Here is a 27,095-nt window from a genome sequence, read left to right as displayed (position 1 = left end):
TCATATTTTGAATTGACTGTCAAGTGGCACTTAAATGGGATTGGAAATAAGCACTCATATGAAAAATACCTTTATAGAAGTCACGTGCATGTCAGCACTCTGGTAGTTTTTGTGATCAAAAAAGTTTTGGTTCACCAATCGCTATTGTCTCCTGACCTGGATAAGATTAACAGGTGGGAGACAATATATTAATTCTGAATTAGCTAGAATACAGGGTCTGAAGTTTGCTACCTTTGTTACTGGGTGATGGGACAGACAATACTTCATCCGCTATAAAGACTGTTGCTACAAAGTTAATGTGTCAGCAAATATAGACAAAAAATTAAATAAACAACCTGGATTTATCTTGCAGGATATACTGCCTTTTACTCACTATTGGGAAGACTTTTTTTTTTTAAATAAAAATTAACATTTCCATAACAGTTCACGTTGGCTAATGTGTAATTTGGAAAAGGAGGTATGTTCTTATTCTGCAATCCATGCATTAAGGGAATTGGGGGAAGAAGAATGATAGTCTTAAATACTGTCATCTCTGCACTGAAAAATAGCCATTAATAAGTATACATAAATGATGATTGCCAAGGCGGTAGAAGACTGAGAAAAAGCAAACTGTGTACCATGCATGTCAGCAAAAGCACTTGCAGGCTGTGGAGAGTAAAACCAAAATACCACCAACAAAAAATGCCTCACGGAAGGATGGAGGCTGCTATTACGTGCAAGGCAAATGTTGTATTAAGTGAGTATAATTCTGTTTTGGATTTATGCTAATTACGCAGATATTCTTGTCCTTTGGAAGAATTGGCAACTAGACATCTCTCTCTCTACAAGTTTCTTCCCTCTATACGAGCACAAATCTTTGTTTTCTCTGTATTCCACAGCTTGAGCTCTCTGAAGCCTTTCTTTGTCTCCTCCCCAGCTGTTTTGGTCCTTTCAGGATTTCCCTGTCTTTGTCTCCAAAATACGTGACTTAATACTTTTTAACAGATAAATGATCGAGCAGATTCTTGTTTAGCTACTTTTGAAAGGTTGAAAAGTCCTCTATGTCCAATGGTGAAGCTATTTTTTCCCATCAGTCATCCTCTACTATGTCATGGAAAATTGCTGTCACTACTCACTAATACAGGACAACAAGTAACCATAGACCATGCTGTTCTTTCCTTCAGTATCACAAAGCTACCTGTGGTTGTTAGGACTGTGGCCCTTAACTGGATTTAGAATTGAGACCTAATTTAGAAGAAAGGTGAAAAACTGGATGTCCTTAGAACGCTCTTTGTTCAGGTCTGTCGTATCATGCCTGTCCTCTGAAACATCCAAATGATACTTCAGAAATAGATATGGTATTTTCTCACAAAACCTTTCACGCTTCCAAGTTTGCCATCTTGTGCTTGATCTGTTCTTATTCAACTTGTTTAGACAGCACAGTGATAGCAGAGGAAGGTGTGTAACAGCTCCAGATCTGTATTTTTTTATTTAATATACGTGATCTGTGGAAGTAATTAGGAAAAAATAAAACAGGCAAATATTCCTACTGAAAGCCTGGATATATGTGATTGTATGTGTTTGGTAAACTCTATTTTAATTTCCTTTTTATTTTGTAGTTGGAAATGAAGCAGAGTAGTTGGTCTTAAAAGTTGTTGGGTTTATTTTTAAAACAAAAACCTAATCATAATTTTCATTGTGCAATTGCTTAGTATAGTTGCTTTTAAACACTGTCTTGAAATCATGCCCATGATGACTTTAAATAGGGCATGCATTTATTTTTAATCTTGCTTTCATTAACACAATGTTTTCTCAGGTTGTTAGAAGTGTTTGAGAGCTGCAAATAAAGAAATTGCTTAATTTGCACTCACTAAGATTATATATTCTAAAGTAGCTATAAATTGTTTTTTATACGAATGGGAACACGAAGATGCTCTGTAGGAGCAAAACAGTAAATGCAGAGAAATTAGGACAGAACTAAAATGCACAGACCTGAAAAGAGAGAAAACGTGCGTTGACTGCCTGTTTTCCTGGAATTCCAGTGGAAATGCAGTTATCTTCAGTGGGCATGGTTTTGCCCAAGAGAGGAACTGTTCCCAATAATCTTCAAGTTTTGTGACTGTAGTTACTGTCGATATCACAGGACTTCAGGGTTTGTATTTCCAGGCACAGACCTTACATTCCAGGCCTTTTCCTCGCATCGGCTGTCCAGCCAGACCACATTTATTCCCGTGTTTATACATCAGGTGTATGGTGCTTCTCCCTCACAGTTACAGCTGGATGCAAGGACTTGTATTTCGGGTTTTGACTTTCTTAAAGTCATGCAGAAAAGCAAGGAATCCACGCCTATCAAAGGATTGTTTTACAAGACAGTTGTTTCTAGGTAACAAGTCTTAATACGATGGGTGGGATGATACTTATCTCATGTAACTTTGCGGGTTGAGTCATTTCAGTCAAAGGAGAATCTCCTTCCTACAGTGACCCCCCAGTTCTCTGCAGTGGTATTGGTGATGGTCCCTAAAAATTCTCAAGTGCCCCGTAGGTTGCAAATGCCTAACTTAAAAAAAAAAAAAAAAAATCTTTAAATGCATCATAATTGACAGTGTCAGTTGGCTTTCTAGCCTGGAGACAGAACTGTAGTTTTGCCAGCAAAATGGAAGGTGAGATACAACACACCAAAAACACTTAAAGGAATCTACCATCAAACTTGTCCTATTGTGACTGAAATCCAAAAACCACGTTAATTTTAAACATTCCTACAAAGAATTCAGGTTTTATGCTAGATCATTTCAATTTCAATATCTCAATTGAATTTTGATGCATTTGCTTCACTTTCTGGCATGAACAATAACTCAAGCAATCACTGCAGCCAAAACTTTTCACTGAGGTAAGGTGAGAAGATACATGCTTTGTACATATCTTAATTAAATTTAATTATGATATGGTTCCTGCTTCCCGGAAACAATCTCTTCTGTGTTGTTTTTTTTTAAATCACTCTTAAAAGTAATTGAAATATGTATGTCTTATCTAATTAGTGAGCAGTAACTTACGTGTGAAGTTTTGGTTAACAGCACTAGAAATTATGTTTGGCTAGTTTAAAATGTCTTATGTCCTGTAAAACTCAGTAGATTTTATTTTTTTTCCTCCCTCCCTCAATGGTGGACTTTGGGGTGTTTGTTTCCATATACTCTTTTGAGTTATACACTGTCTTCAAAGCTTCCAAAATTTTGCAGAAGGTGAACAATTGCCCAGGTGTAGGTTCTTTTGCCTGTTTTGACAGGGAACTGAGGACACCATTGGTAGTGCTGATTTGATTTTAAGTTTACACTACTTAATTTGAACCCATCTAAGATAAGTGATGCTGGAATAATTGATACGAGGCTGGGAAATCATCCAGTTCTTGAAAGTGTAGCAGCTTAGTATAATAGAAACTCTGCCAGGGCTATGCAGAGCGCCAGCTTTCAATATACAGTGTCTGCTTTCAGCGTAACTGATTGAAAGTAAAAAATATTTTACAGGTAATAGCAAAACTCCAAGTCCCTGTATTGTGCCAGGTATGAGAACATTTGAACTGTCTTTGCTGCTCAAAATCTCTGCAAGCTTCCTTTAAAAAAAAAAGATAATGAATTCAGTAAGTTTTCAGTGCTGCTATTTAAAATCCTGTTATATAGGGAAATGAGCTTAAATGAGCTCCCCTTCTGCTGTTCTTCAGCTAAGCTGGAACAGCATCCAAAAAAAGATGTTTGAGATTTGAGGAAAATGAGAGAAATAATGTTTCTTCTGCCTTTATGTGGTAGAACCTTTTACTTTAGGTCAGGTGTTCTTTTTAGCAGCATGTATGTCCTACTAAGAAATTAAGTCACTTGATAAGACATCTGGTCCTGTGAGCCTCAGGCAGGGAGGGCTGTCTTCATATAGTTACTCCTTCCATAAAGGAGTCCATTATTGCCCATTAAACAACATCTGAAACTTTATCACCGATAAAGTTACTTTTTCTGTACAAATACTAGGCCTGTGCTCAGTAAAGCCAGTTGTGTTAAGGCTTCATCAGTTCTAGTTCTGCAGTGAAACCAGTACTTAAATTATCTTATGCCACTGTAAGTGCTTCTATTTCCATGTAACTGTCACAGAGGTTTGAGTTTAACAGTTTCTTAACTGTATAGTTGAAACTCTTTTGTTGATTCAAATGTACCTTTCAATTATGCATACTGTAGCAAAATCCTGGTAATGCTTTCTTTTAAGAGAAACAGTAGTAATAGAAGGAAGGATTTGAGAGGAGAAAGAGCATATTAATGCATAGTAAGTTACTAAATTAAATGGGAAAAAAAATATGCAGTAGCCCATTTCAAAGTGTACTTTCGTGGCTCCTAAGATGAAAGAAAAACATGTTTTAAGGTGCTTATGATAGGTCATCATCTGTTCCCCTGGTAGAGGCAATGCTTCTTTTTTTTTTTCCCCCTCCATATCATTGTTTCCAGGTAGGTTTCAGGAATAGGAAGAAAATTTATAAAAAGCATGTCATGTTGTCGAGGAAATTAGGACACAAGAATTTAAAATGTAGGAGCTGGCTGAGAGAATAAACCGCTTGGATCTTACTGAACAAGAATAATGCTTCCTTCCTTTTAAAGTCCTGTAATATCTATTGTTGATAAATGAAGACGAGAAATCAAGGACAAGCACAATGAAAATCGGAGAGCGTATAATCCTTCAGCCAAAAGCACCTGCTGTTCCTTTCGCAGATTTGACCATCATGTCAGTAATAACTGTTAAAGCTTTCTTTTCTACAGACTTTTGCATTAATAAAATTGTACTATTGAGTTTAATATAAACCTTTTCTGTTGTGCCTATCATTCAGCGGCCAGTGCAGTCTTTTGGACAGACAGCAAAAAGGTCGAAGGTACGGTAGACTTGTGTGCTGGCATGCTAAGGAAGCCCTTCATGCTTGATGAAGCTTTGTTACTTTGTGAAAAGTACCTTTAGTTTTATTTTTTTGGCATTGAAGCTTTGTTTTATTCTGTTGGATTTTTGTCTTGCCTAGTTGTCTGCTTTTGTGGTTTGCCTTTATATTTTTGGTGGCTTTTTATTGTTATAGAGAGAAACACTTTCCCCAAAATTTTATTTACTTTTCATTAGATGTGCTCTATTGTGCTGCCAGTGCCTTCGAAAGCTGCAATTGCTTGGATATTTTCTTCCTAAAGGAAATTATTTATTCTATTGAAAATATTAAAAATGCAGTTTTCAACCATTTTGTATTACATAAAATGAATGGAAAAAGAACGGCTTATGATATATTTATATAATTTTTTTATAAGCCATAGTTTTTAATTTTACATACTTTCCTTTAGTCAAACACAAAGTTAAAGTTAGTTCGGAGCCTTGCTGTATGTGAAGAATATCCACCACCTCCCACAGCTGAAATATCACAGGACCTCCAGGTAAAAATCACGTTACTGAAGTATCTGAAACAATTTGATTTACTGTTCAAAAGAAGCTCTTTTGGGTACTCTTTAACTGTGCAGACACCATATGATTTTAATTTATTTTTTTAATACAACCTTAATAAAGGTGGTAAATCAGATGAAGAATTTGCTGCTTTGTTTTTCTGAACTATAATGTTGATATCTGGGGAAACAGGAAGAGGGAGCTTTTGTTAGTTGCTTTAGCTTTCCAGTGTTACAGTGCACTTGAGGCAGTTTTAAACTGCTTAAGTGTTGTCTGCCATTAGTAAGACAGAAAAAGGATCATTAATATGCAGCATAATTTATCAGCTTTTATATTTAGAAAAATTAAACAATTGTAAGTTCTGATGTTTTAACTGAATTCCTGCATATTAGTCATAATTGCTGATAATTCTATTAACAAGTGCTAGAGGTATGTCTGAAGACTGATCTTTTAAGATGATGTAACATACTTAAAGAAGTTCCTAAAAGCTGGAAATATGTAAAAATACTTTAGAGAATTCAACCCAAAATTTAGCTTTCCTGACTTTACCTTCATACCAGTCTGTGATTTTAGCACAAAATACTATTATGCTTTTATTTCTATAAATGAATGAGGGGCATCAAAATGCTTTTCTTGCTGCTCATTTTTCATTCCTGACAAAACTGAAATGGTCCTTAGTGGCTTACTGATAAAGCATGTTCACTTATTTTGCTGTTAATTGAAAAGCTTCTCAATGGTCCTTTTCTGAAAAATCTCGCTTTGCTTAAAGGAAGGGAACCAGCAGAAAAGCAGGATGTGAGGGAGCTTTGCTGGGGGAGCGGTAATTCAGTTTCGAGGAGGGAGAATTCTTGTAGGTATTTGTCAAGCGAATTAAAACTTTGTAGGATTGAACCACAAAATACCTAGACTGCGTTTTTGGTTTTTTTCCTTGGGAAAACTAAGAAAATAGTAATTTTTACAGTCCTTCAGTAATATACCAATATTTGATGAGTTGACTAGAGAAATTTTGAAACTACTAATTTAATGAAAATTTAAGTCTTGGATTGGTATAGGCTGCAGAGTAAGAGATTAAAAGACAACAGAAAAGTGCATGCTATTTACAATGATTGACAATGCTGTTTTGCATAAGATTAAGAAAATTTACTATGAGATCTAGTTCAGGTTTAGGTGTTTAGCCTGAAGCAGTAGGGTTTAACTTCTTCAGTCACTGTATATAATTACAGGAGGAGATAATCCTAATTTGATGGGCTGCTCATCCACAGTATATTTCAAACATTAGGACTGTAAAAACCTCCAGCACTATACAGCACCATGTATTTAATGGTTTAAAATCAGACATTTAGAATAAGCATTCTTGGCAGATAGCATTTATTACTGTGTCCTCTGGGAATCTGTCCTTAGCTGCAAACTGCAAGTTTCTTCTTGAGAGGAATTATTGCAGTAGTAGAAGAGATGCAAAGGACAGTGCTACAGAGTGAATTTAATTGTGTGATAATCTAAGTTTGTACAAAAGGACTGCTATAAACCAGATGGCATATTAAGAAAAAAAATTAGATCTAGCTGCAAGTTTTCTTTGGAAACGGTAATCTAGAAAAAATGGCTTATGAATCCCAATAACTACGTAAATGATTGAAAAAACAAATTTAATTCCTCCCTGTAGAGTGGAGAAACGCATGTTGAGGAGAAGAGTTAGAAGTAGGAATTAGTTACAAGTTCTGATGCTTATCCCATGGGGCACAGATCTTCCATGACTCTGTAACAACTCATACAGGCAATTTCTTCACCCATTTTGCTTTTCTTTCCCAAAGAATCTTTGGGAATGGTATGGAAGAGTTCTGTAAGCACCAGTCGCCTGCTGGTGGCCTCAAGCATGACGTGTGTATGCACTGATTGAGCTTGGGACATGTGGGAGGTCCAGTGGCTTGGTAAAGAGAGAGATCGTCTCACATAGCCCCCATTGGTGGCATGAGAACAACTGAAAAATAGCTTCCATTTTGTGTTTGTACTTTAAATGGATTTTAAGAGTAAAGAAGAATAAAATTCAAGATAATGTTGCTGAAAGTACTTGAAGAATCCCCAGTTTTAACTATTAGAAAGCGTTAGCCTTGATAGGATGGAAAAATATACTTACTCAGCTTGCTTACTGGTGTGAGTGTTGGGATAACTCTGTAGTCTTGCCTGTGACTGTTCACCAGTCACCCCTTCCATACCAGTGTGTCCAGCAGCTCCTAGCAAGGGAAAATTCCTGGGCACATGCTGGTGTAGAAGCTGTAGTGAAAGTGTTGACAGACCAGACAAATTGTTTCAAGCAGATCAATTTATTTTCTGATATACTTGTTTATATATTCTTGAGCAATTGCAACATGAAAAAATGATACTGTTCCTTACTGAGAAACCTAGGTAAGAGCTCACAAAGTTTTAAGCCGTAAGTGTTAAAAACCACTGGCAACCCTTCACTAAAAGATTATATTAAAGTACAAGCTTATCAATTTATTGCAAGAAGAATGTAACTGATTGATTTGATCTTTTATCTTTGTGAGTATGCTAGCTCTTTATTCTCTTGCCTTCCTTTGCCTAAACATTAGGTACTGGGGTTGCTCTGATTCTATATGCTCTAGTACAAAGTACAAACACTAGCAAAGGATGATCTCTTTCAGCTCTTTTTAAGAAAGGGCTGTTTTCACATGAATGACAGTTACTATTATTGGGTAACAAATATATAAACCTTCAAAACATCAAACCTTTTCTTCTTTGGCAAAATAAAACACCCCAAAGGTGGGGGTAGAAAGCCAGAGTCTGTAAAGTTGGTTTATAGTGACTTCTGTAATTTCAGGTTGTTGTTGTTGTTGGATTTAGAGATGGCTGGTGAAAATCCAAGACCCCAGGATGTAGAGCCTTTGAGTAATATTCTGTAATGCTTCCTGACTCTCACCTTTTTTCCAAGTGTTCTGAGCTGGAGGAATTCTTCAGGGTTTGATGGTTTGGGGGATTTTGCTTTTTGTTTGGCTTTTTCTTGCTTAATCAGGATTTGGTAACAATTTCTTCTGCTATAATGAGGACTTCAGGTAGGTGATCTGAGTTACAGTGAGGAGTCTGTTAAATCACAGTGCCAACAGAGACCCACTACAAACACAGTGGGACTAAAATAATTTTAGGGAATAGAAGTTAAAAGATTTTTCAGCAGCTTTCCAGTCAAGTAGGTCATATTTAATTAGATGCTACAGTTTTTATAGCATGAAATCACAAGAAAGTGCCCTTTGGTACACAGCTCTGTTGTATCACACTTTGAAGTAAATTGGTGGTGGGGGAAAAAGTGGCTGTTCAGATGGCTGTTCCTTTTTTAGCTCTCGTTGGGGAAAGAAGTATGAAAATGACTACTTGCTGAAATGCTTTGACTGAACTATTGCTGTCTGCTTTTACTGTGGATGAGTTTAGAGTGTGTAGTCAATTAGTTTTCTAGGGAAGGAAAATCAGACTGAAAATTTCCTCAATTTACTCAGTTTTGTAGAGTATTATTGTAAAATGGAGAATAACATATTGGTGGACACAAGTCAGAAATAATTTCTTAAGACATAAACCATGTTTCTTTCTTTTTCAAGTAACTGTTACGCAGCTACTAGGTGAACGGTAGGTGTAATGTATTCTGTAGTGACAAATAAATGGCTCATTTGAATTACATTCAGGTTTATGAGGTGAGGAATGCAAAGATTTGTTTTGGAATCTTTAGGGTTTGTAGCCAAGTGAATAATCAAGACTAGGAAAGAATTATATGAAAGAGTTCATTATTAGTGATTGGTAATGGGTTTTATCAGACTTAGGTATAGATAATCTCACAAAAGATGACAAGTCTTCGCACTTGTAATGCCGTTTTGCAGGGTGTATATGAATTAATAAGTTTAATTAGAACATTTAACATGGGGGAAAAAATCATAATGAGAGAGCTGATAAAACTATGAGCTCATTTTTTTTATTATGATTTGAAAAAGTTGTTACTCCAAAAATGCATATTGAAAGTGGTTTTTAACCATAACTTCATCAGTACAAGGTTCCCGTTGCCCAACTCTGAAGGGACCAAGGGAGAGACCGTGGTGCTGGGGCAGGGAGGAGCGTTGCTGTAGGTTCTGCAAGGATGCATTTGCGTATGAAACAGCCTTTAGCCTTGGTGAATCCTGACTATATTTAACTCTGGCCGGCTTACGTGAGTGAGGTCAAGTCTGTGGAATGACACACTTAGGAGAAGCTTAGAACAGGTGCCTGGATAATGGGTAAGAATGGGTTTGAAGGAAGAATGAGTTCTTGGATGGGAAAGGACTAGGTGTAGGACAGAAGAGTGACAGGCAAGAATGGATGAGGGGTAGGTTCTTTGTGCTGGGAAGGATCAGATGTTCTCAGGTGGAGGGCATGACAGCATCAACTCGGTTGGCATCTGGGGGAACAAAAGTGACATTTGAAGGAATTCAAGACAAAAAGTAATGGGGGAGTCTCGCTCTTACAGGACTCTGACTCCAAGAGTGTCATTCAGACACATGGTGTCTCTTTCCCCCACCTCTTCTGGTTTTGCTGTCTGAAATATATTAGTCCTTCACTGACAATCTTGTTAAAGAGTAAAGAGGCATGAAAAACAACTTACAGTCTTCCACTCTTTAGGGGACCATAATGTCACAATGATTTCAAAGGGAAGCTCTTTTTTTTGCTATATGTGGGGAACAGGTGTTATGATAGTTCACCTACTTGTATAAAACCATGGATTTTGAGATGATTACACACAAAGCTACTCTATCAAAATACACAAGAAGTTAAGAATCTAAGTGCTGATGACAGTAAAGTTTGCAAATTTTGCACTGTAAATATTTCCCTCCTTTAGATCTGATATTGCAAGTTTGCCTTAAATTGAAACATTTGTGGTTCTGTGTTTGTTTTTTTTTCTTCCTGGTGTAGACCAAATTGAAACTTGAAACAAGCTTTTATAGTGAAGAACGGGAGGCAAAAAAAGCATCGTGGACAATGCATTACTTAGAGACTGTATAAAATTTATACATCTGAAAAACTGGGATATTTTCTTATGTGTATCAAACAAGATACTTTTGGTTCATTTTGAAATAATATTCAGGGCCTGGAAGTATGTGTAAATTCTAAAATGTGTATGGTGCTTTCTATGTCTTCTCTATAGTTTTTGATTTGCTAATGAGTAATTTTAATTTTGTGATCACAAATTATATGTGGGATCTGAAAGAATATGGAGGCAATTCTTTTCCTTCTTACTACTTTATTTTGCAGGTAATATAATATAAAACAGTTCTCCTGCAGGTATTGTTTGAAATAATGTCCATGGTGACTGATTTTTACTTTTGACAGGAGAAAATTCAGATCCAGTTGTCACAATCTTTTGAAAAAGAAGAAAAGCCTGCAAAAGATGAAACAGAAAAGGAAAAATCCAGTGATAAACTGTCCAGAAAAATGTTATCAAGAGGTTTGCTATCTGTCCTTCTGCTTTTAAACGTACCGTGTAGATAAGGAATATTTAGGAAAATGCAGTTTGCTTCCAGGACATCATTGCATTACCTGTTTGGTTTTTTTTAGTAAATGAGGCAAATAAATCAGATATCTTTGAGCTGGAGAAGGAATTGGTCCCAGAGGATACTGTGCTCTCGAGGCTTAATCAAACATATGTACTCCAGCAAATGCTATGCCTTTCTCACCCGTCTAGCTGTGTAGATCACCTCAGTTGTGTCCAAGCGCTCTTTGGAAAACTGACTTTACTAGTCAGTAGAAGTTATTACCTTATTCCTAGACTTTGTCATTGCAGGTTTTGCAAAACTCAAGTGAGAATGAAAACCACCAATGTACTTTTTCTGATTTATAAAGTTTAAGAGCAAGGGTGGAACTGCATAAGTAAAAATGACAAGTATTGTGCTTTCACTTTAATACTTCTGAATTCTGGAATGAAGATCTGTTATATCTGCTGAAAATCTTTGGTTTTTAGCCTGGAATAGAACTGCAAAATTAATGACATGAGCCCTTCTCTACCTGTGTTTCCTAATGCTGTCTAAAGGCAGAAGACTTTATGCACTGAAGTTGGCAAATCATTGTACAGCTCTTGCTTTAAATAAAGGATCCAGAATGTTTATCCAAACATCTTAGATCAACCAGTGTGTAAGAAATATCTTTAAAGCTACAGGTCTTTCTGAGACAGGTAGCACTTTTCGGTCTTGTGTCCCTCAATTCCATAAGGTCCTCCTCATGTGGCATTTCAGTGCATCTTGCCCCAGCTGAAAGCCAGGTACTTGTGAAATAAAAAGCACTGGAATTGAGAACTTAACTGCGTTTTTAAGTCTCAGTCTTTGAAATGATGCCTTTAATAAACTAGAGTGTTCTTTCAGAGCTACCTTGTTCAAGCTTTAAAGTACATACCCACCATCTAAAAAATAAATAAATAAATGAACCCAAAAAACTAACTAAACAAACCCAACAAAAACTCCCACCTCTGCCACCCTCTAAAAAAAAAAAAGTACCCAACGTGTTAAGTAATGATAAGAAGTTGAGCATGAAGTGACAAAATGCCTAAGGTGGAGGTAGCTCTTTTAAAGCATTCACCCAATGTTTCCTTTTGAAAGTAATTATTTCCCAATTTAGGATCTGCCAAAATAGAAAATGATGGAATTTAAGCATTAGTCTTCTAGTAATTATAACTAAATTTTGCTAAATTGCAAATTAAGAAACTGAAAGTAAATGATTATTCAATCTTATCGTTGTTTTACCAGGCATACCCTTTTTTGTTTTTTCTTCCTCTCAAATTCAAAAGTAATCCCAAACCCGAAGTGCTCAGAGTTGCTTGGTTTCATTTGTACTGCCTTGATAATATATATGGGCACAATTGGTAGTATAGTGAACTCTGCAGATAAAGGAACACCCTCTCACACTTCTTCAGGGAACTAAAGATTCCCTGTGCTCAGGTGGACTTGGATCCTTCACAGGAAAAAAATCTAGGTCTTGCTTTTGAAGCCTGGACGCTTTGGTCACTCAGTTTCCCACTATGCCAAGAGGCTGCTCTGCTGGTAGTGTTGCTTCTAATCAAAAAGCCTGAGTGGATTCTGCCTCCTCCAAATCCTGCCTGTCTCTGTGCAGTTGTTCCCTTGTTGCTAATGAAATCTAATTTGCAGTGGCTGCTCTCTACAGTGGCCACAAAAATACCTGGAAGAGCTGGGATGTAGGCCTAAGTTTGAGTTGGGCCTAGCTTGAGGCTGGGTTGGCACACAAGTAGCTCTTAGAAGTGATCTAGTTCCAAAAATACTGTTAAAGCACCTCTAGCTTTTACTCCTAAGATCTGGAACTCTGGAAGATGCTCATGTAAGGGAAGATTTGGTGTTAAATTGCCTCTTGCATTGACAGATTTTAGAGAACAAAATGAGACTTTGAATACTTTGTTCACTGAAACCAGAAAGGAGACAGAAGATTGTGAGACTTCTTTTTGAAAACTTCTAAATATTGTGTTGCCCAATGAAACAAGGATTTTTTTAATAACACAAAATAAAATTTGTGAAGGTTAAACTGTTACATTCTGAATGACAATATTTCTTTGGGCAACACCCAGTAATTCTGTAGGCCGGCTGCTGGTGTAGAAGTATATACAACTGTGAAATGTAGTCTGTGGAGAAATCGGGTGATTCAAGGTGATCCACTGCTTCAACTGACATAGCAATTTGTTAATAGATTGGCAGCGTTACTGAAGCTTCTGCTTCTGTATTGCACTTGAATTAGAGGAAAGGGTGAGGTGATGGTGGGTTTTCTGCTTTGTCATTTTTATTTGTGAGCCTTTTCCCTGGAAACTAAGTGTTTATTTTTGGGAGTCACATGCCTAATAGTTATATACTATTGATTCATAAACACCGTGTTCAGCAATACTTGTAAAAAAAACAGTATTAATGTTTTTTCAAAGTTTAATTTTGCTCTCTTCTTCCCCACCCTTAGATTCCAGCCAAGAATACACAGATTCCACTGGTATAGATCTTCATGAATTTTTAGTAAATACATTAAAAAACAATCCCAGGTAAGTATCAAAAATGCCAACTTTCTGGTTTTCTTTCCTGTTATTGCCTGAGGTGTAACACAACCTGGTTTCTGTGTGTGTCCCTTGCATGTCTAACACTGTATGTCAGTTGTTGAGGATGAGATTTCATTGCACCAATCCTTTGTAATTTGTGTGTTATATGAACAGAGGTTCAGGACATTGAAATGGTTTAAGACCTTTTAGTGTTTAATAAGCAAATAATTAGTTCTGCCTGTGCAGCTCTATCCATAAAGAGACACTGATACTATGTCCCTAAAACTTGTACTCTTTCAGGGTGTGCTTCTTAGAGACTAAACTGCCTTCTCTTTAATCTCTCTTGCTCTGAACTTATAGAATTTATAGGCAAAGGAACTTTTTTTTAAGCTGTACCTTATAACCATAGTTAGATACATCTGTACATCAGAAACCAAATTTGATCTAATTCAAGTCCATCATTTGCTAGCAACGGAGTTGACAAGATTCTGTTGCTTTGAGGTTTGTGGTACATTGCGGTCTGTCTTGTTTGTTCCTTTCCTTGGTGGGATTTCATACCAGCTCTGTGGTTTATACGTACAAGGCAAGAAATTAACTCAGAGGAGTTATGCTGCTGTCGCAAAAGCTATTTCACTACTATTTCATATTCATTAATATTATAGTTATGATTTCCAATGTGATAATGGATTACATTTTATTGGCAAAAAATGTAAAAGGGGCTGTAATAAGGGTCCAACATCATTTTGTCCTATAGAGTAAAATGAGAAAGCACAGACCTCTTCTAGATAAACTTGTACTTTGTTTCTGTTTGAAGTCATAAAGCATCCCAATAAAAATAAGAAATTGTAGGTAGAGGTCTGCCGTGGGTTTACATGTGCAATAACTGGGAAGCTTAATTATCTGATGTGCACAAATTACGAACTGTGAGACAGTTAATTTCATTACATGTTAGTGATTTATGGGAACTGGCACAAGCATTTTTAAGACTCTTGGTTTATGGTGTTTCAGCTAATCTTCTTTTCGATAACCTTGAGTTTTAGCTTTTTCATCTCTCTTAATATCCCATCATGTTGCAGCGTGTGCCAGCTTTTAACCCCGTGGTTGTTGGTGTGTTGTAGTGGTGCCCTGTGTTATTGGTACCCTGTCAGTCTGTGTCTGTTATCCCATGATGTGCTTCGTAATCCAAGGGCCAGTTGGGTTGCAAATCTTACTGCCCCACACTAACCAGTGAGAAACAACCCAGTGACTGCTTTCCTTCCTCTTGAGACTGTCTTCTCAATGACTGTGCTTTCTGTTGAGCTACTGGGCAGAGATTACTTGCAGGATCTTTGTATTCTGATTTCTGAGATGAGAACAGCATGTTTCACTAGGCGGGTTCAATAAAATATATCTGAGTGAAAAATAAATGCTTTGTCCTAAAAATACTGCATTTGACACCTCCTGGTCCTGTTTACAGTCTGCCACTATCCCTTGATCACAGATCTTGTCTGTGTATTCTTAAGATGAATACAGCTGCAGTTATTGGAGTGTCTCATTTGTGAGTTGCTGTGTTTTTATTTTCAGGGACAGAATGATGCTGCTGAAATTAGAACAGGAAATTTTAGATTTCATTGGTAATAATGAGTAAGTACTGTACTCCTATAGGAAAAAAAAAAGAATTCAAGAGCGTTCCTGTTATTAAATAAAGGTACTATTCCTTTCTTTCAGAGTTCCAAGAAAAAAGTTCCCCCCAATGACATCTTACCATAGAATGCTGTTGCACAGGGTAGCTGCTTATTTTGGATTAGAGCACAACGTGGACCAGAGTGGAAAGGCAGTCATAGTAAATAAAACTAGCAATACAAGAATGTAAGTGTAAAAGTCTTGAAAAAACTTTTTGATGTGTAGATTTAACACCTGGGATCCTTTATGCAGTGATGCTGCATCTGTAGCAGCAGGGGTCTATCTGCTCATGAGGAACCATGCATCAAGGAGAGGTAGTTGCAAGATCTTTACTGCTCGTGTTCCAGTGTTGTGTGTGTGATATGATGTTTCAAGTTTAAACTTCTTTTGGGGAAAAAAAAGATGTTATCTGTAACTTAAGAATTTTTGTTTCTTTTCTCACTGAGATGCATTGCTACCTTTGTTTCCGTGAAGTAGGAATTTATAGCAACTATTTACCTGTTTAAAGATTTACACTAGTAAAGTGTACAAAGTACATTCTTTGTTTCTTTTGGAAAGCAGAACCAGCCCTTACTTAAAACAGGGTCATTTCTGATTTGGCAAAGGGAGGGGACGAGACTTGCACAACTTTGCCTTTTGTACTGTAAAAACTGGGAAAACTCAAGCATTGGAGCCTTCTATTGGAATAATATTGCTTACACATCTCACCTGGCCTTACAAAATAAATGTAGCAGGGAAGACAGAGAGCTCAGCAGTGGAAGTGTCAACCAGGTGAATGAGTCATGGCACCGTGCTTTGCTGTCAGGGCTGGGGAGTTCTTGGAGAAACCTCGAGGCAAATCCATATTGCAAAAAAAGGAGCACTGGGGCCACAGCAGCTCCAAAAGCCATGTGTAGTTGACCTTTTCATTCAAAGGACCCAGCCATTCTCACTGTCTTCTGCACTTGCTCTGTCTCTTCATTCTCTCTCAGGAAGGACTAATATGTTGATATATTGATGCCACCTACTTTCTAGTTTTAACTTAAAGCATTTGCCTGGCACCATTTGTTGTTGTTGGTTGTTGTTTCTATTTTTTTTAAGTGCTCTGTGATTTGAACGTGAAAATAGGAGTTTACAGCTCCTGCATCCTAATCCCAGTCTCTACGTACACTCTCCTTAGCTTTGGGAGGAAAAAAAATCTAATTATCCACCCAAACTTTAGAGTCACTAAAACTGAAATAATATACCACACTGAAATTTCACTTAAGTATACAGTTGCCTTCTCGAAAGTTTCTAGAAAAATATATAGAGCCTAAATATATGATAACTAACTTACGTATTCATGTATATGCTTTTGCTTTGGCTATATATTCTATATCTAATTTGACTTACAAAGCCATACACTTCAAATCTGTTGCCTTGACATCTACCAGCATCTCTAGACTGAAGCTTCAATCTAGCACTTCAAGTGTGGAATAAGAACTATTAAAAGATGATTTCTTCAATTTCATGCTGGTTTTTTTTTTTTTCCTAGACAGTGTTTAAGTAGCTTATGGCCTCTGGAAGCCCCCTGTGGGTGTAGTTACTAATTAGCAGGCATTTCATCTAACCTGCAGACATCAAGATTCTTAATGTTTTCAGTATTCTTATTTTAAATCGCTTTGGATATAAAATAAGAATTTAGAAAGAAAACCTTGGAGATATGCTCCATGTTGAATAAATCCAAACTTACCTTTTCCTCATAGGCAGATTCCCGGCTCCATCGCTGATCAGTGATGTTACTGACATCGACAACCCAGTGCATACTGGGACGTCTCAGTGGAGTGGGAAGTTGGTGATTGCAGGGCAGTAAATTCAGGGACCTTTAAAAGAAAGAGGTAAGACAGTCTAAAGGTTCTCTGAAATGCCTGCTAATTATGTTTGGGCATCCAGTAACGAATAGTTAGGCTGGGCTGTTTTATAGAAAAACATCTCCTGACTCTATACAGATGTCCTGGGTAATGAGTAAAGAAGCAAAAATAGAGAAGAGTATACCTATGTTTTATCTTTTATTAGGCAAATATTTCCTGACTGAGAACTCTTACAATAGCAGTAGTTTTATTGTCTAGGTGCTTGGTATCTATTTTAATAACGGAGATTGTGAAATATCTATAATCTGCTGTTTCATCCTTGCACTGTGATCTTGTGAAGCTCTTGCTTGCCTGCGCTGTACTGTTATTCTTTTCTTGCTTATTTCTACTTAATTTTGTTTTAGAAGTCTGTAAGTTTCAATGCTTTCTTCTCTATCTTCTTATCTCCTGTTTTCCCTTGAAATAAATTCTGAGGTATTACAGCTCTAGCAGAAAGCACTCATCTTCACTTCCATGCATGCCCAATATCCATTGCATGGCACCAGGCTGGATGCAGGAGCACTTCTGATTCCCCAAGGGCATGGGGTTTGCTTGTCACCTTAATTGGAGATGGAAACAAAAGCTTTGAAGGAGGAAGAGATTTTAAAAGTAAACATCGTCTTACAGTTTTGATACCTTTTGCGTTGCCTGGACAACCAAGATCCATCACTTCAGTTAGAATATTAAGTTTATTTAACGTTAACCTTGGGTATATTTCAGTTTGTTCGACTGGCTATAGTATATGTTTACAAAACCATAAATCTTTTCTTTCTAATGACTTTTCATAGACCTGACCAAAAGTTTTGTGAGCATATAAAGGATGAGAAGAGTGATGATTTCCAGAAGCGATATATCCTTAAAAGAGATAATTCTAGTTTAGACAAAGATGACAACCAGGTAAATACCTATGGATTGTTCCCTTCCGTTTGCTGTATTTGACTGTGCATTTATACTATTTTCCTGTAGAAGTTGACACTGTATCGCTTAATTTAGATGAGAATACGATTAAAAGATGACAGAAGAAGTAAATCCATAGAAGAACGCGAAGAAGAATATCAGAGAGCTAGAGAAAGAATATTTGCACAAGATGTATGTATCAAAGAAAACCTTACGGTGTTTTGTATGAATACTTCACACACAGACATGCACACGAGTTTTTTACTTCTTTACTGGGAACTCCCTGTATCTGAAGGGGACTGAGCAGATAGGAATCAGTAATGTGACCTGAGAGAGTTTTAAATTATATTGAAGTTACTGAGAAATTTGGTTTCTCAGAAACCAGAAAAATCTGGTTTCTCTAATTGCTACTGTATGAAACTCAAGCAACTTTCAAGAATTATTTTGGTGCATTATCTAGTATTGCTTATTTCAAGGCATCATTTTGCCCCTTACAGAAATTTTATTTACAGACTTCTGGTACTGCAATCATTTCAGTTGTTACTGAGAGCAATAATTACTTAAAAAACAAACAAAACCCCAGAACCAAACCAAAACGTTGTTGGGGTGTTTTTTCCTCACTTGTGTCTATATCAAACACATCTTATGACGAGTCACAGTAAAATTATTTGAATTCCCATATGTGAAATTTCAGACAGAAATGTAGAAGTCCAGTCTCTCTCGACTGGAGTTGTCAAACAGGACAACCTTGTAAACTGTAATAGAATTAGAATTATTATCAGAATATAATCAGAAATTAAATTATATTTAATTGCATTGAGTGAAACAGAACAAATACATCTTCAAAAATATGTATTACTTCTAATAATCTGCTTTAGATATTTATCTGTAGCTGTTACACATCCAAAACAGATTCTTGTTTTGAAGAAAGAGTAATGATCTCCAAAAGGCTAATTTGCTATATCCAAATGTTTTCCAAAAGCCTTTTATTTACCTTGTTCACCATAGTTACAAAGCCAAAGAATGGACTTTTGGATGGAAAATTACCTTTTCGTTTTCATACTCATTTACCATGTATAGTACCCTTAGCTTTGTACCAAATGTTAGAAGTCACAGTGAAGGACAACATAATCAAAGTTAATAATAGCCTTTTTGATTGTATATTCTGTCTGCTTTTTAGCATATGCGTACTTGTACCTAAAGAATTCAGTACAATTATTGCAGTAGCCAACGACATCTCCTACTTCACACTTTCAAGCAGAAGACAGGGGAACTCAGGTGCTGGTAACAGATTTGTGAAATCTCACATCAGCTGGAAGATGCAAAAGGCAGCAAAAGGCCCAATGGAAGAATTGTAACTTCAGAAAAATAGTGATATAAACAAAATACTCAGCACTGTAACTATTCTAATGCTAACTTTTATTTCCTGCAGATGGGCCTTTTTATATTGCCTTTTTTTTTTCCACTTAACACCAAAGAGGTGTTTTTCCACTTATGCACCAAAGACGTTAAGTTTTCAGGCAGCTTAATACAATGAGGATGCTGTAAAAGTCCATATATAATATAAAAGACTCCAAATTGCAACATGTTTTGTTACTGCATTGTAGTGGGGGTTCTAGATGCCATTCATATTAATTTCTACACTTCTTTGCCCCTCAGTCCCTGTGTTCCCAAGAGAATTATTTCACTGATAAAAGGTAAGAAAATTTGCAGTTTAATTCTGTTTAATTTTCCTATTTTCTTAATAAATATTAAGATATCTTATTAAAATGTCAACAGAATCCAGGAGGAAGAAACTAATAGTACACAACAAAGACGGCAGATCCTTAGGTATTTGATGCTTTCTTTAAACAAAAAATAAAATCCCAAAGCATTCTGCATGCATTTCACCTTTTCTTTCCCCCCCCCCCTTTCTTTTCCCTTATTTTGCAATTGATGCTTGTGCTTAAAGTTTAGTTTATAACTTACAGAATCAATAAGGAAGCATCAGGGAGATCAGCCAACAGCCATCAGAGCAGTACTGAGAACGAGCTGAAGTATTGCGAACCCCGGCCCTGGAGCAGCACCGACTCCGACAGCTCCATCCGCAACCTGAAGCCAGCTGTAACGAAAGCCAGCAGCTTCAGTGGCATATCGGTCCTGACGAGAGGAGACAGCTCTGGAAGCAGCAAAAGCACAGGCAGGCTGTCGAAGACAGGTATAATAAAATATGTAAAAATGCATAGTTCCAGCTACTTCACTGCTACGGGGGTTTGATGTGGTGTGGACGTGTGTAGGGACCTCAGTCTTGTGGGTGCTCCCCGTGTACAGCTCCTGCTGGGTGCACTGGGTGCCCTGTACCCCATAACTGCCCCACACAGCTAGAATTCAGGGAACAAATTAAAACTAATTAAAGTAAATTAAACTTTTAACGGTGGAAGTAAAATTTTAAAATTCATTATAGATGACTTTAAGCTAAATCCATTCTACTCTGTTCAAATCATTCTATGATTTGAAAACATTTATCAACCTAAGTGCTTTATACAAAATAAAAATGTAGGGTTCCACTCTAGTTTCAGTGTTGCAGTGTTTGGGAAACTCTGGGCTGCTGTGCTGCCAGCTAGGAAAAACCAGCATTGCAGCCATGAATTATTAGTTGTATTTGTTGTGTTGTCTGCCAGTGCCATTGTTAAATTTAAATGAATATGGCTGAAAAGCTTACTTAATTTTTAGATTGCTGAAAAATCAAATCAGTGGAACAAAGTGTAGTGTTTCAGATTCAGAAAAGAGGGTTGGGGCGGGGGAATACTCATAAGATTCTGAGTTTGAGGTGTGTTAATATGTAATTAATGTAAAACCAAAATCTCAGAAAATATGAACATAAATCTGTGGGTCAAAAATGAAATGTAGTAACTACTTGTGTTCCAAGTGCCAATGTAATTTGATCCAATAGATAGTCTCGATTGTGGAGAATTTTGAGGCTTATCTTACATGGGTGGGTTATGGATGCACCACTTCAGAATTTGAATGAGAACTGTAAAGAAGCAGAATATTATTGCTTGGCTTTCATCTTATTTATAAAATTTTTCTCTGATGAGGATCTGTTTAAGTTTTTTGCTTTCCCTTAAACCACCACTACCTTATAGGTATATCCTCCCACTTCTATATCTTAATGCAGTAAAACAGTTACAAATTCTGTTTGTCCACTGTATATTTGTATAACAAAAATACAAGGTACTCTCCATATGCTGTAAAATTGTGCCTTCATATTGAGTTATTTCATTTAGGAACATAGTAATACTATTTGGCACAGCTTGAGTAGAAACTACACACTGACAATAGTGTGTATATATAAAATACATTCTTAGATATCTTTGTTTTCTAAATTTCAAGAACATAAATGGATTCTTAAAATTACACTGGAAACTTTACTTTGGCATTGTGAGAGTTAACATTCAAAGTTCAGGATGCCTGTCTTCATGGTGGTTGCTTTACTGCAGTTACAGGTTGTGGTGATTTTTGCATGTGTTGAGATAAGTTTTATTTGTTTATTTTGATCAAGGATGTAATTGGCTTTAATTATGATGGCTTCAGCCTAATTTCTCTACATAATCTAGAAGTGGATATGCTCGCAAACAAATCTAATCAAAGTAACTGAGGTCAGGTGAAGATTGTTTTGCAGAGCTGGGATATGCTTTTTGCCCAGTTTACAATGAATAGCTCTGTATTTTGCTTCATCTAGCAATAGAAAAAAGGTTAATAGTCAGCATCATCAAACGCTTCGAGCCAGACTGTCTTTGCATACATGCAAGTAGAAGGGTTACAATTAGAAATTTATATGAAGGACTGCAAAGTAACTTCAAACAGTAGGTAAATTTTGTCACAGCCCTTTTTGAGTCTTGCTTTCTCTTCTAGATTGTATAGAGGTTGCTAATGAGGAATTCTTAAATTTAAACAATTATATTCCGTTTCCAATTACTGCAAGTATCATAGCAAAGACTTAATAAAAAGTATGATAAACCATGTATCTAGAGATGTAGGCCTGCAGAGATCTCAGAACAGTGCAATTCTAGAGACCTCCTCCATGTTGGACTTGTGGGATATTGCTTTCAGCTGCATGCCTTGGCTTTCAGAAAGCTCGGGGTCAGGTTCTTCACTGCCTTGCAATGTTTATACTCATTCATATCTGTAAAATGATTATCGCTTTCGAGCAGCTATTTCATACTCCTTTTGAACTTTGAATTGTTGCACAAAACTAGGCCAAAGCTACTATATTACATCATTTTTCCCAGCTGTATTCTTAATTTCAGTCTGAAGATTGTCAGAGGGAGAAAAATTGTTTGGAGATTTTTTAATATTCTGCAATTTGTCCAGCAGGGGAATTGGAGAAGATCTCTGACATTAGCAGTAAAAAGAACACGGTCCTTGCTTGCAGGTGGGCTGTGTCTGCAGAGCCTGGGAGTTCAGCTGGCCCACGTGCAGTACCCCACAGCCTTCACACAGGCAATAGCTGGAGGCTGTGTGTTTGGGCATGGTTTTGGAATAGGTGTCCAGTCACTTAAATGAACTGCAGATGGACTGAATGTTAGCACCTGTGCATGTGTCCAGGCATGCATTTTCTGCGTAGAAAATCAGAGCTAGATATGAAAGCCTGAGTTTACAGTGCAAAGCAGTGCTGAACTGACCCTTGGTTCCCAGAAGGAGTCTGGTAATGGTATTCCAGGGGAGATGAAGGGGGGAGTTCATTGAAAAGGCCACTGTTTAATAATGTTCTTAACGCTGAGCTTTAAGGGTAAACATTTACGAGTATGTATTTTAAGTGAGCACGATGTTTCTGTCTCTAGGTAAAAACAATTTCTCGTTACTCCTTTCCTAGGTTCAGAGTCTTCTAGTAGTGTAGGGTCATCCACGGGTTCTCTTTCTCACACCCAGCAGCCTCTTCCAGTGCCAGCTCTAAGCCAGCCTTCTCATGGCACGCCTGCCGTCTATCCGACTGCCAGCACTAGTAACTCTCTTTCCTTTGATGGTGGCATAAGCGGGCAAGTGGCACCTACTAGCACTAGCTTCTTTTTGCTTCCCTTGGAAGCGGCAGGCATTCCGCCTGGCAGTGTGCTGATCAACCCTCAAACAGGTTGGTACACGCTCGTAGATGTTTGTGTTACCCTTGAGAACTTGGAGAAAAATGCATGAGTGTTTACATAAGACCGAATGTCAGTATTGTCCTTTCTTTTCCGCTTTCTTTTTCTTTTTTCTGTGGTTGTGTGTGTTCAGTGCTCTAATTTATAAAGAAAGCATGACTTCTAGGATCAAAGGAATAAGTGAACTCACTTGATTTTTCTCCAGTAGAGTTTTAACTTGCATGTAAAATTGTAACGAGTGACTTGCACAAAATATGAAAAACCTGTGATTAATTATCCAGAACACAGAATAACTTAAACTAATTGGTTTGGCTTTTTGGGGGGAGAGGGTGCTACTATAAAGCAGTTTCAGTGAGGGGAGAGAGCCTGAAGAGTATTCGTATTACTTATCATTCTTTATCATCCTTCATTTTGTTTGTCACAACATATTCTTGTGTCTCTGTGCTCATGATGCTGACTTAGCATGTAATCTCACACTTATTTCTTTCACTTATTCTATTTCTAAACTTCTGTTTGTCAGGTTAAAATAGGATTAAATCAATGTTGGTGTAATTGGCTAATACTGATAATTTCAGCAAGTAGTAGGAAATTGATACTTAAAATCGTAGATTCAGGGAGGTGTGTAACTACTTCTCTGGATTAAAGGACTCGTTAGCATTCTCTGGGCAAACTTTTACTTCATTGTAGAAGTTAAATCCTGAAAGTTCTAATGTATCTTTTATGTAACAGATTATAACCTTTGGAAATTTGTTATATTTTGATTTTAGAATAAAGATGCATTTTCCTTGTAGGAAAGAAAATACTTTAGGATATATTTGCAGATAGACTTTATTATGTTTGAATATAGCTGTACATGATGTTTTAAACTAAATTTTTCTCCTTGAGATTGTTAAAATGATCCATTATTAAATTTTCTCTTCTGTAACTAAAAGGTTTAACATTGAAATAGACAAATTTCTCTTTTTCCTTACTATAAATTAATTACTTTTGCAGACAAAATTTGAGATTTTTTTTTAATGGTTCTGATTATTGATATGCTGCCTAAGATTTCTCTTAAATGCCTTACTGTATAAATGAATAGTTTAAGGCAACTCTGCTAAAAAGCTGGTTACAAATGACTAACTTTCATAGATAGCTATTGGATCTGGAGGAGGATGTATTTGCCATGTTAGATCTAGGTTCTGGACAATAGCACTATTGACTTCATTTTTTGAGTTCTAATATGATAATTTTACATCTTATACATGAATTTTCCATTGTGTTTGACCATCTGAAGATAAACATGATGGTTAGTGAACAAGTTCTGCTAGAAAAATAAGTGGCTTTAGTGTTTGTGTACACAAAGAGTACTTTGTACTCTACATTAAATACGAAGAATGTTGGCTGTCGTTTTTCATATTGAGGTTATAGCATGACCGTGCTAAAATCTTTAGTTACTGCACAGCACAACAGATAGTGCAGGCACTGAAATGATACCATCAGCTTTGAAGTGCTTTCATGTAAAACATGAAACAGTTTTGTCATTTAAAAAATAGTGGGTTTGGAGTCATGTCCTTATATGTGCCTGTCAGTATTTTGCATGTGACTGGTTTTGCTTTCTTCCTCCTGTTGTGTTGGTCGTTTTCCCTGTTAGGTTGATGGGCCTTGCACAGAGCAACAGGGAAAGGCAGAGAAACAAATGGGACTCTGAAAGTTTTTCATCTGAAAGCATCTTGTATTCCACCCCCCCTCAGAAAAGGCAGCAGAACTGTAGACTCAACTCTGATATTCATTACAATTAGCTTAATTTCCAAATTGTGAATCTTCCTACGTTTTACCCATTTTTAATGTATTTACAGTAGTCATTAATAGTCTTTCATAGCAGAAGACTATATTAATATCTAATGAGTGTCTAGTGGAAGATAAAGTACACTTCCAGAACAAGGAGTATCTAGGTTTGGATAAACTTTCAACGTACAGTGTACTCAAATCACCATATTCTGTAACTGTTCGTCTGGCTTTGTTGTTCCAAATGGCAGTCAGAGTTCAAAAAGCATAGATAAGATTTTCAGCATTTCTGATAGAGGATCTCATGATCTTTGGTCAGCAGAGTCATTCTTCTGAGTAGCTGAAGGGGGTAATTAAGAAAAAACTGTTCTTATTCACGCGCCACAGGAAACTAGTTAGGCTCCTGTGATCACCAGAAAGTAGTAGGAGATAAGAAAATCTGACTCCCTATTTATGCAAACATTCCCAATTCCTGAGCATTAAAGAGAAACCCATTAAGATAAATTGAATGTAGCTTGGTCACCTGTTGTCCAGCTGCATAGTATGTCACTTATTTTTGCAAATCCATTGATGCTTCCTCTCTATCTTGCATTAAGGACATCAGTTCTCAGTAACTTTGATGCTTTCACGTTGGCCAGTTGAGTTCAAATATGGTGGGATGCAGCCATCTGAAGGAGCATTAGTCTCCTGTGACAGGACCCCTTTAGGGTGCAAAGGCTTCAGTCTCAGGTTGTACCTTGCTGGAAAGAATATCAGACAAAAAAATATTGGAGGAGAGAAATATTTATGGCAGTATTTGGAGCTAAAGCATCAAAACAAGCCACTGCAGGACATGTCATTAAGCAGCTGGGACACAGCCCCTTGCTAGCTCATCTCTTGTTCCTTTGGTTTGTTAAGTTTTTTTCCCAGTCCAGGCACCAAAACAATTCACTGTTTGTTTATAATTTACTTTGAGTTTGTTTTTAATTATTTTTCATTAGTCCACTGTTGTAACATTGAAGTTGCAAATTATTAAATAGGAGAATAACACTATATTATTTAACTTGAAAGTTAAAAGCAAGTTAATCTATGAATAGGGGAAGAGAGTCCTTTAACTATAATCGCATTAGCAGTTATGGGAATACCACTGCAGCTACTGCTTTTATATATTTTTAAAAAATATTTGCCTTTAAGCTCTCCTGTGTTCTGATCGATGTTGAACTGATTAAAGGGGATTCTTTTAATTTCCGTTTAAAAGGTCCTTGAAATAGTATTTTAAGTAAGGTTTTCCTTTATTACTCCTGCCCTTTTCAATCCACTTAATTAAAAATGAGTTTCAGACAAGCAGGATGCAGCAAATATTTATCTGTGTTCGTTAAGTAAGGATTGGGATATCTTTGTTTACCTTAAATGTTTTGGTTTTTAACTGCATGTATTTTGTCAAATGAGGCCTGTTTAGTCACTGTATTGTAAATGTAGTTGTGGGGATTTGGTATAAATCTCATATAACTTCACTTATATTCACATTTTTATTCTTTTATTCACTTTGCCTTTATTTTCTCCGAAGTTGGATGATGCAGCTGGCCGTCATTTGGTTTTCTTTGTTCTCTGTCACCCGTTCAGGTCAGCCATTCCTCAATCCCGACGGCACTCCAGTTGTGTACAACCCTCCCACGCCTCAGCAACCTGTTAGGACCCAAGTGCCTGGACCTCCTCAACAGCCACCTCTCCCTGCACCACCACAGCAGCAGCCAGCGGCTAACCACGTCCTCTCACAGGTGCACATGTCAAACACGTGGTGCTTCTCTTGGTCACCGGTCTGTCCCGTTGCTTTCTGGTAACAAGGGACCACTAGGTTGGTTCTACCAAAGCATGGGTTAAAAAGTAACTACACAGGTACAGGTAACTGGACTATTTCCACCCCCCGTGGTGCTTCTCTTGGTCACCGGTCTGTCCTGGTGCTTTCTGGTAACAAGGGACCAGTAGGTTGGTTCTACCCAACCACAGGTTAAAAAGTAACTACGCAGGTACCAGTAACTGGACTATTTCCCCCCACAGTCCTCAGCACTATCAGTTCTCCTAATAACTGACCATGGTAGGCAGCCTTTTCTTAAAAATATTGAAGACGAAATCTAATAATAATACTAATTTTCATCTTAGTGTGAAAATGTGATGGTATCAAGGTACCAAGCCTAAATGGCTCTGGAGAAGAGGCTCTGCCTTCAGCCTTAGTCCCACTGTGTGGTTACCCCTGGCATTAACAGTCAGCAATCTGGGAAGAGAGTTAATTTAGTTGAAAAATTTGTCTCCTTGTCTTAAGGTTATTTTTCAGCCAGAGGAATT

The 27,095-nt window shown here is 37.1% G+C and overlaps 1 protein-coding gene across 10 annotated transcripts in view; it reads left to right on the top strand.

Annotated features, from left to right (window-relative positions):
- R3HDM1 (R3H domain containing 1) overlaps window positions 1-27,095 on the top strand; it is an 87,958-nt gene that overhangs the window by 35,516 nt on the left and 25,347 nt on the right. For 6 of the 10 annotated variants that reach the window (XM_014941158.1, XM_014941159.1, XM_014941160.1 and 3 more), the window contains 13 exons: window positions 4,835-4,876; window positions 5,325-5,414; window positions 10,777-10,891; window positions 13,390-13,468; window positions 15,026-15,085; window positions 15,170-15,310; window positions 17,781-17,889; window positions 17,986-18,081; window positions 19,549-19,586; window positions 19,669-19,719; window positions 19,860-20,086; window positions 22,745-22,999; window positions 26,376-26,530. In XM_014941158.1, coding sequence (XP_014796644.1) covers window positions 4,835-4,876; window positions 5,325-5,414; window positions 10,777-10,891; window positions 13,390-13,468; window positions 15,026-15,085; window positions 15,170-15,310; window positions 17,781-17,889; window positions 17,986-18,081; window positions 19,549-19,586; window positions 19,669-19,719; window positions 19,860-20,086; window positions 22,745-22,999; window positions 26,376-26,530 — 1,458 coding nt within the window. The remainder of the gene's footprint in view (window positions 1-4,834; window positions 4,877-5,324; window positions 5,415-10,776; window positions 10,892-13,389; window positions 13,469-15,025; window positions 15,086-15,169; window positions 15,311-17,780; window positions 17,890-17,985; window positions 18,082-19,548; window positions 19,587-19,668; window positions 19,720-19,859; window positions 20,087-22,744; window positions 23,000-26,375; window positions 26,531-27,095) is intronic. The other 4 variants (XM_014941163.1, XM_014941165.1, XM_014941161.1 and 1 more) reach the window with 3 other exon arrangements.

The sequence above is a fragment of the Calidris pugnax genome, unplaced genomic scaffold (assembly GCF_001431845.1).
Source record: "Calidris pugnax isolate Ruff unplaced genomic scaffold, ASM143184v1 scaffold60, whole genome shotgun sequence".
NCBI classification, from domain to species: Eukaryota; Metazoa; Chordata; class Aves; order Charadriiformes; family Scolopacidae; genus Calidris; species Calidris pugnax.
Note: the sequence above shows the minus strand (reverse complement) of the source record. Positions and strands in the feature narration are given on the sequence as shown.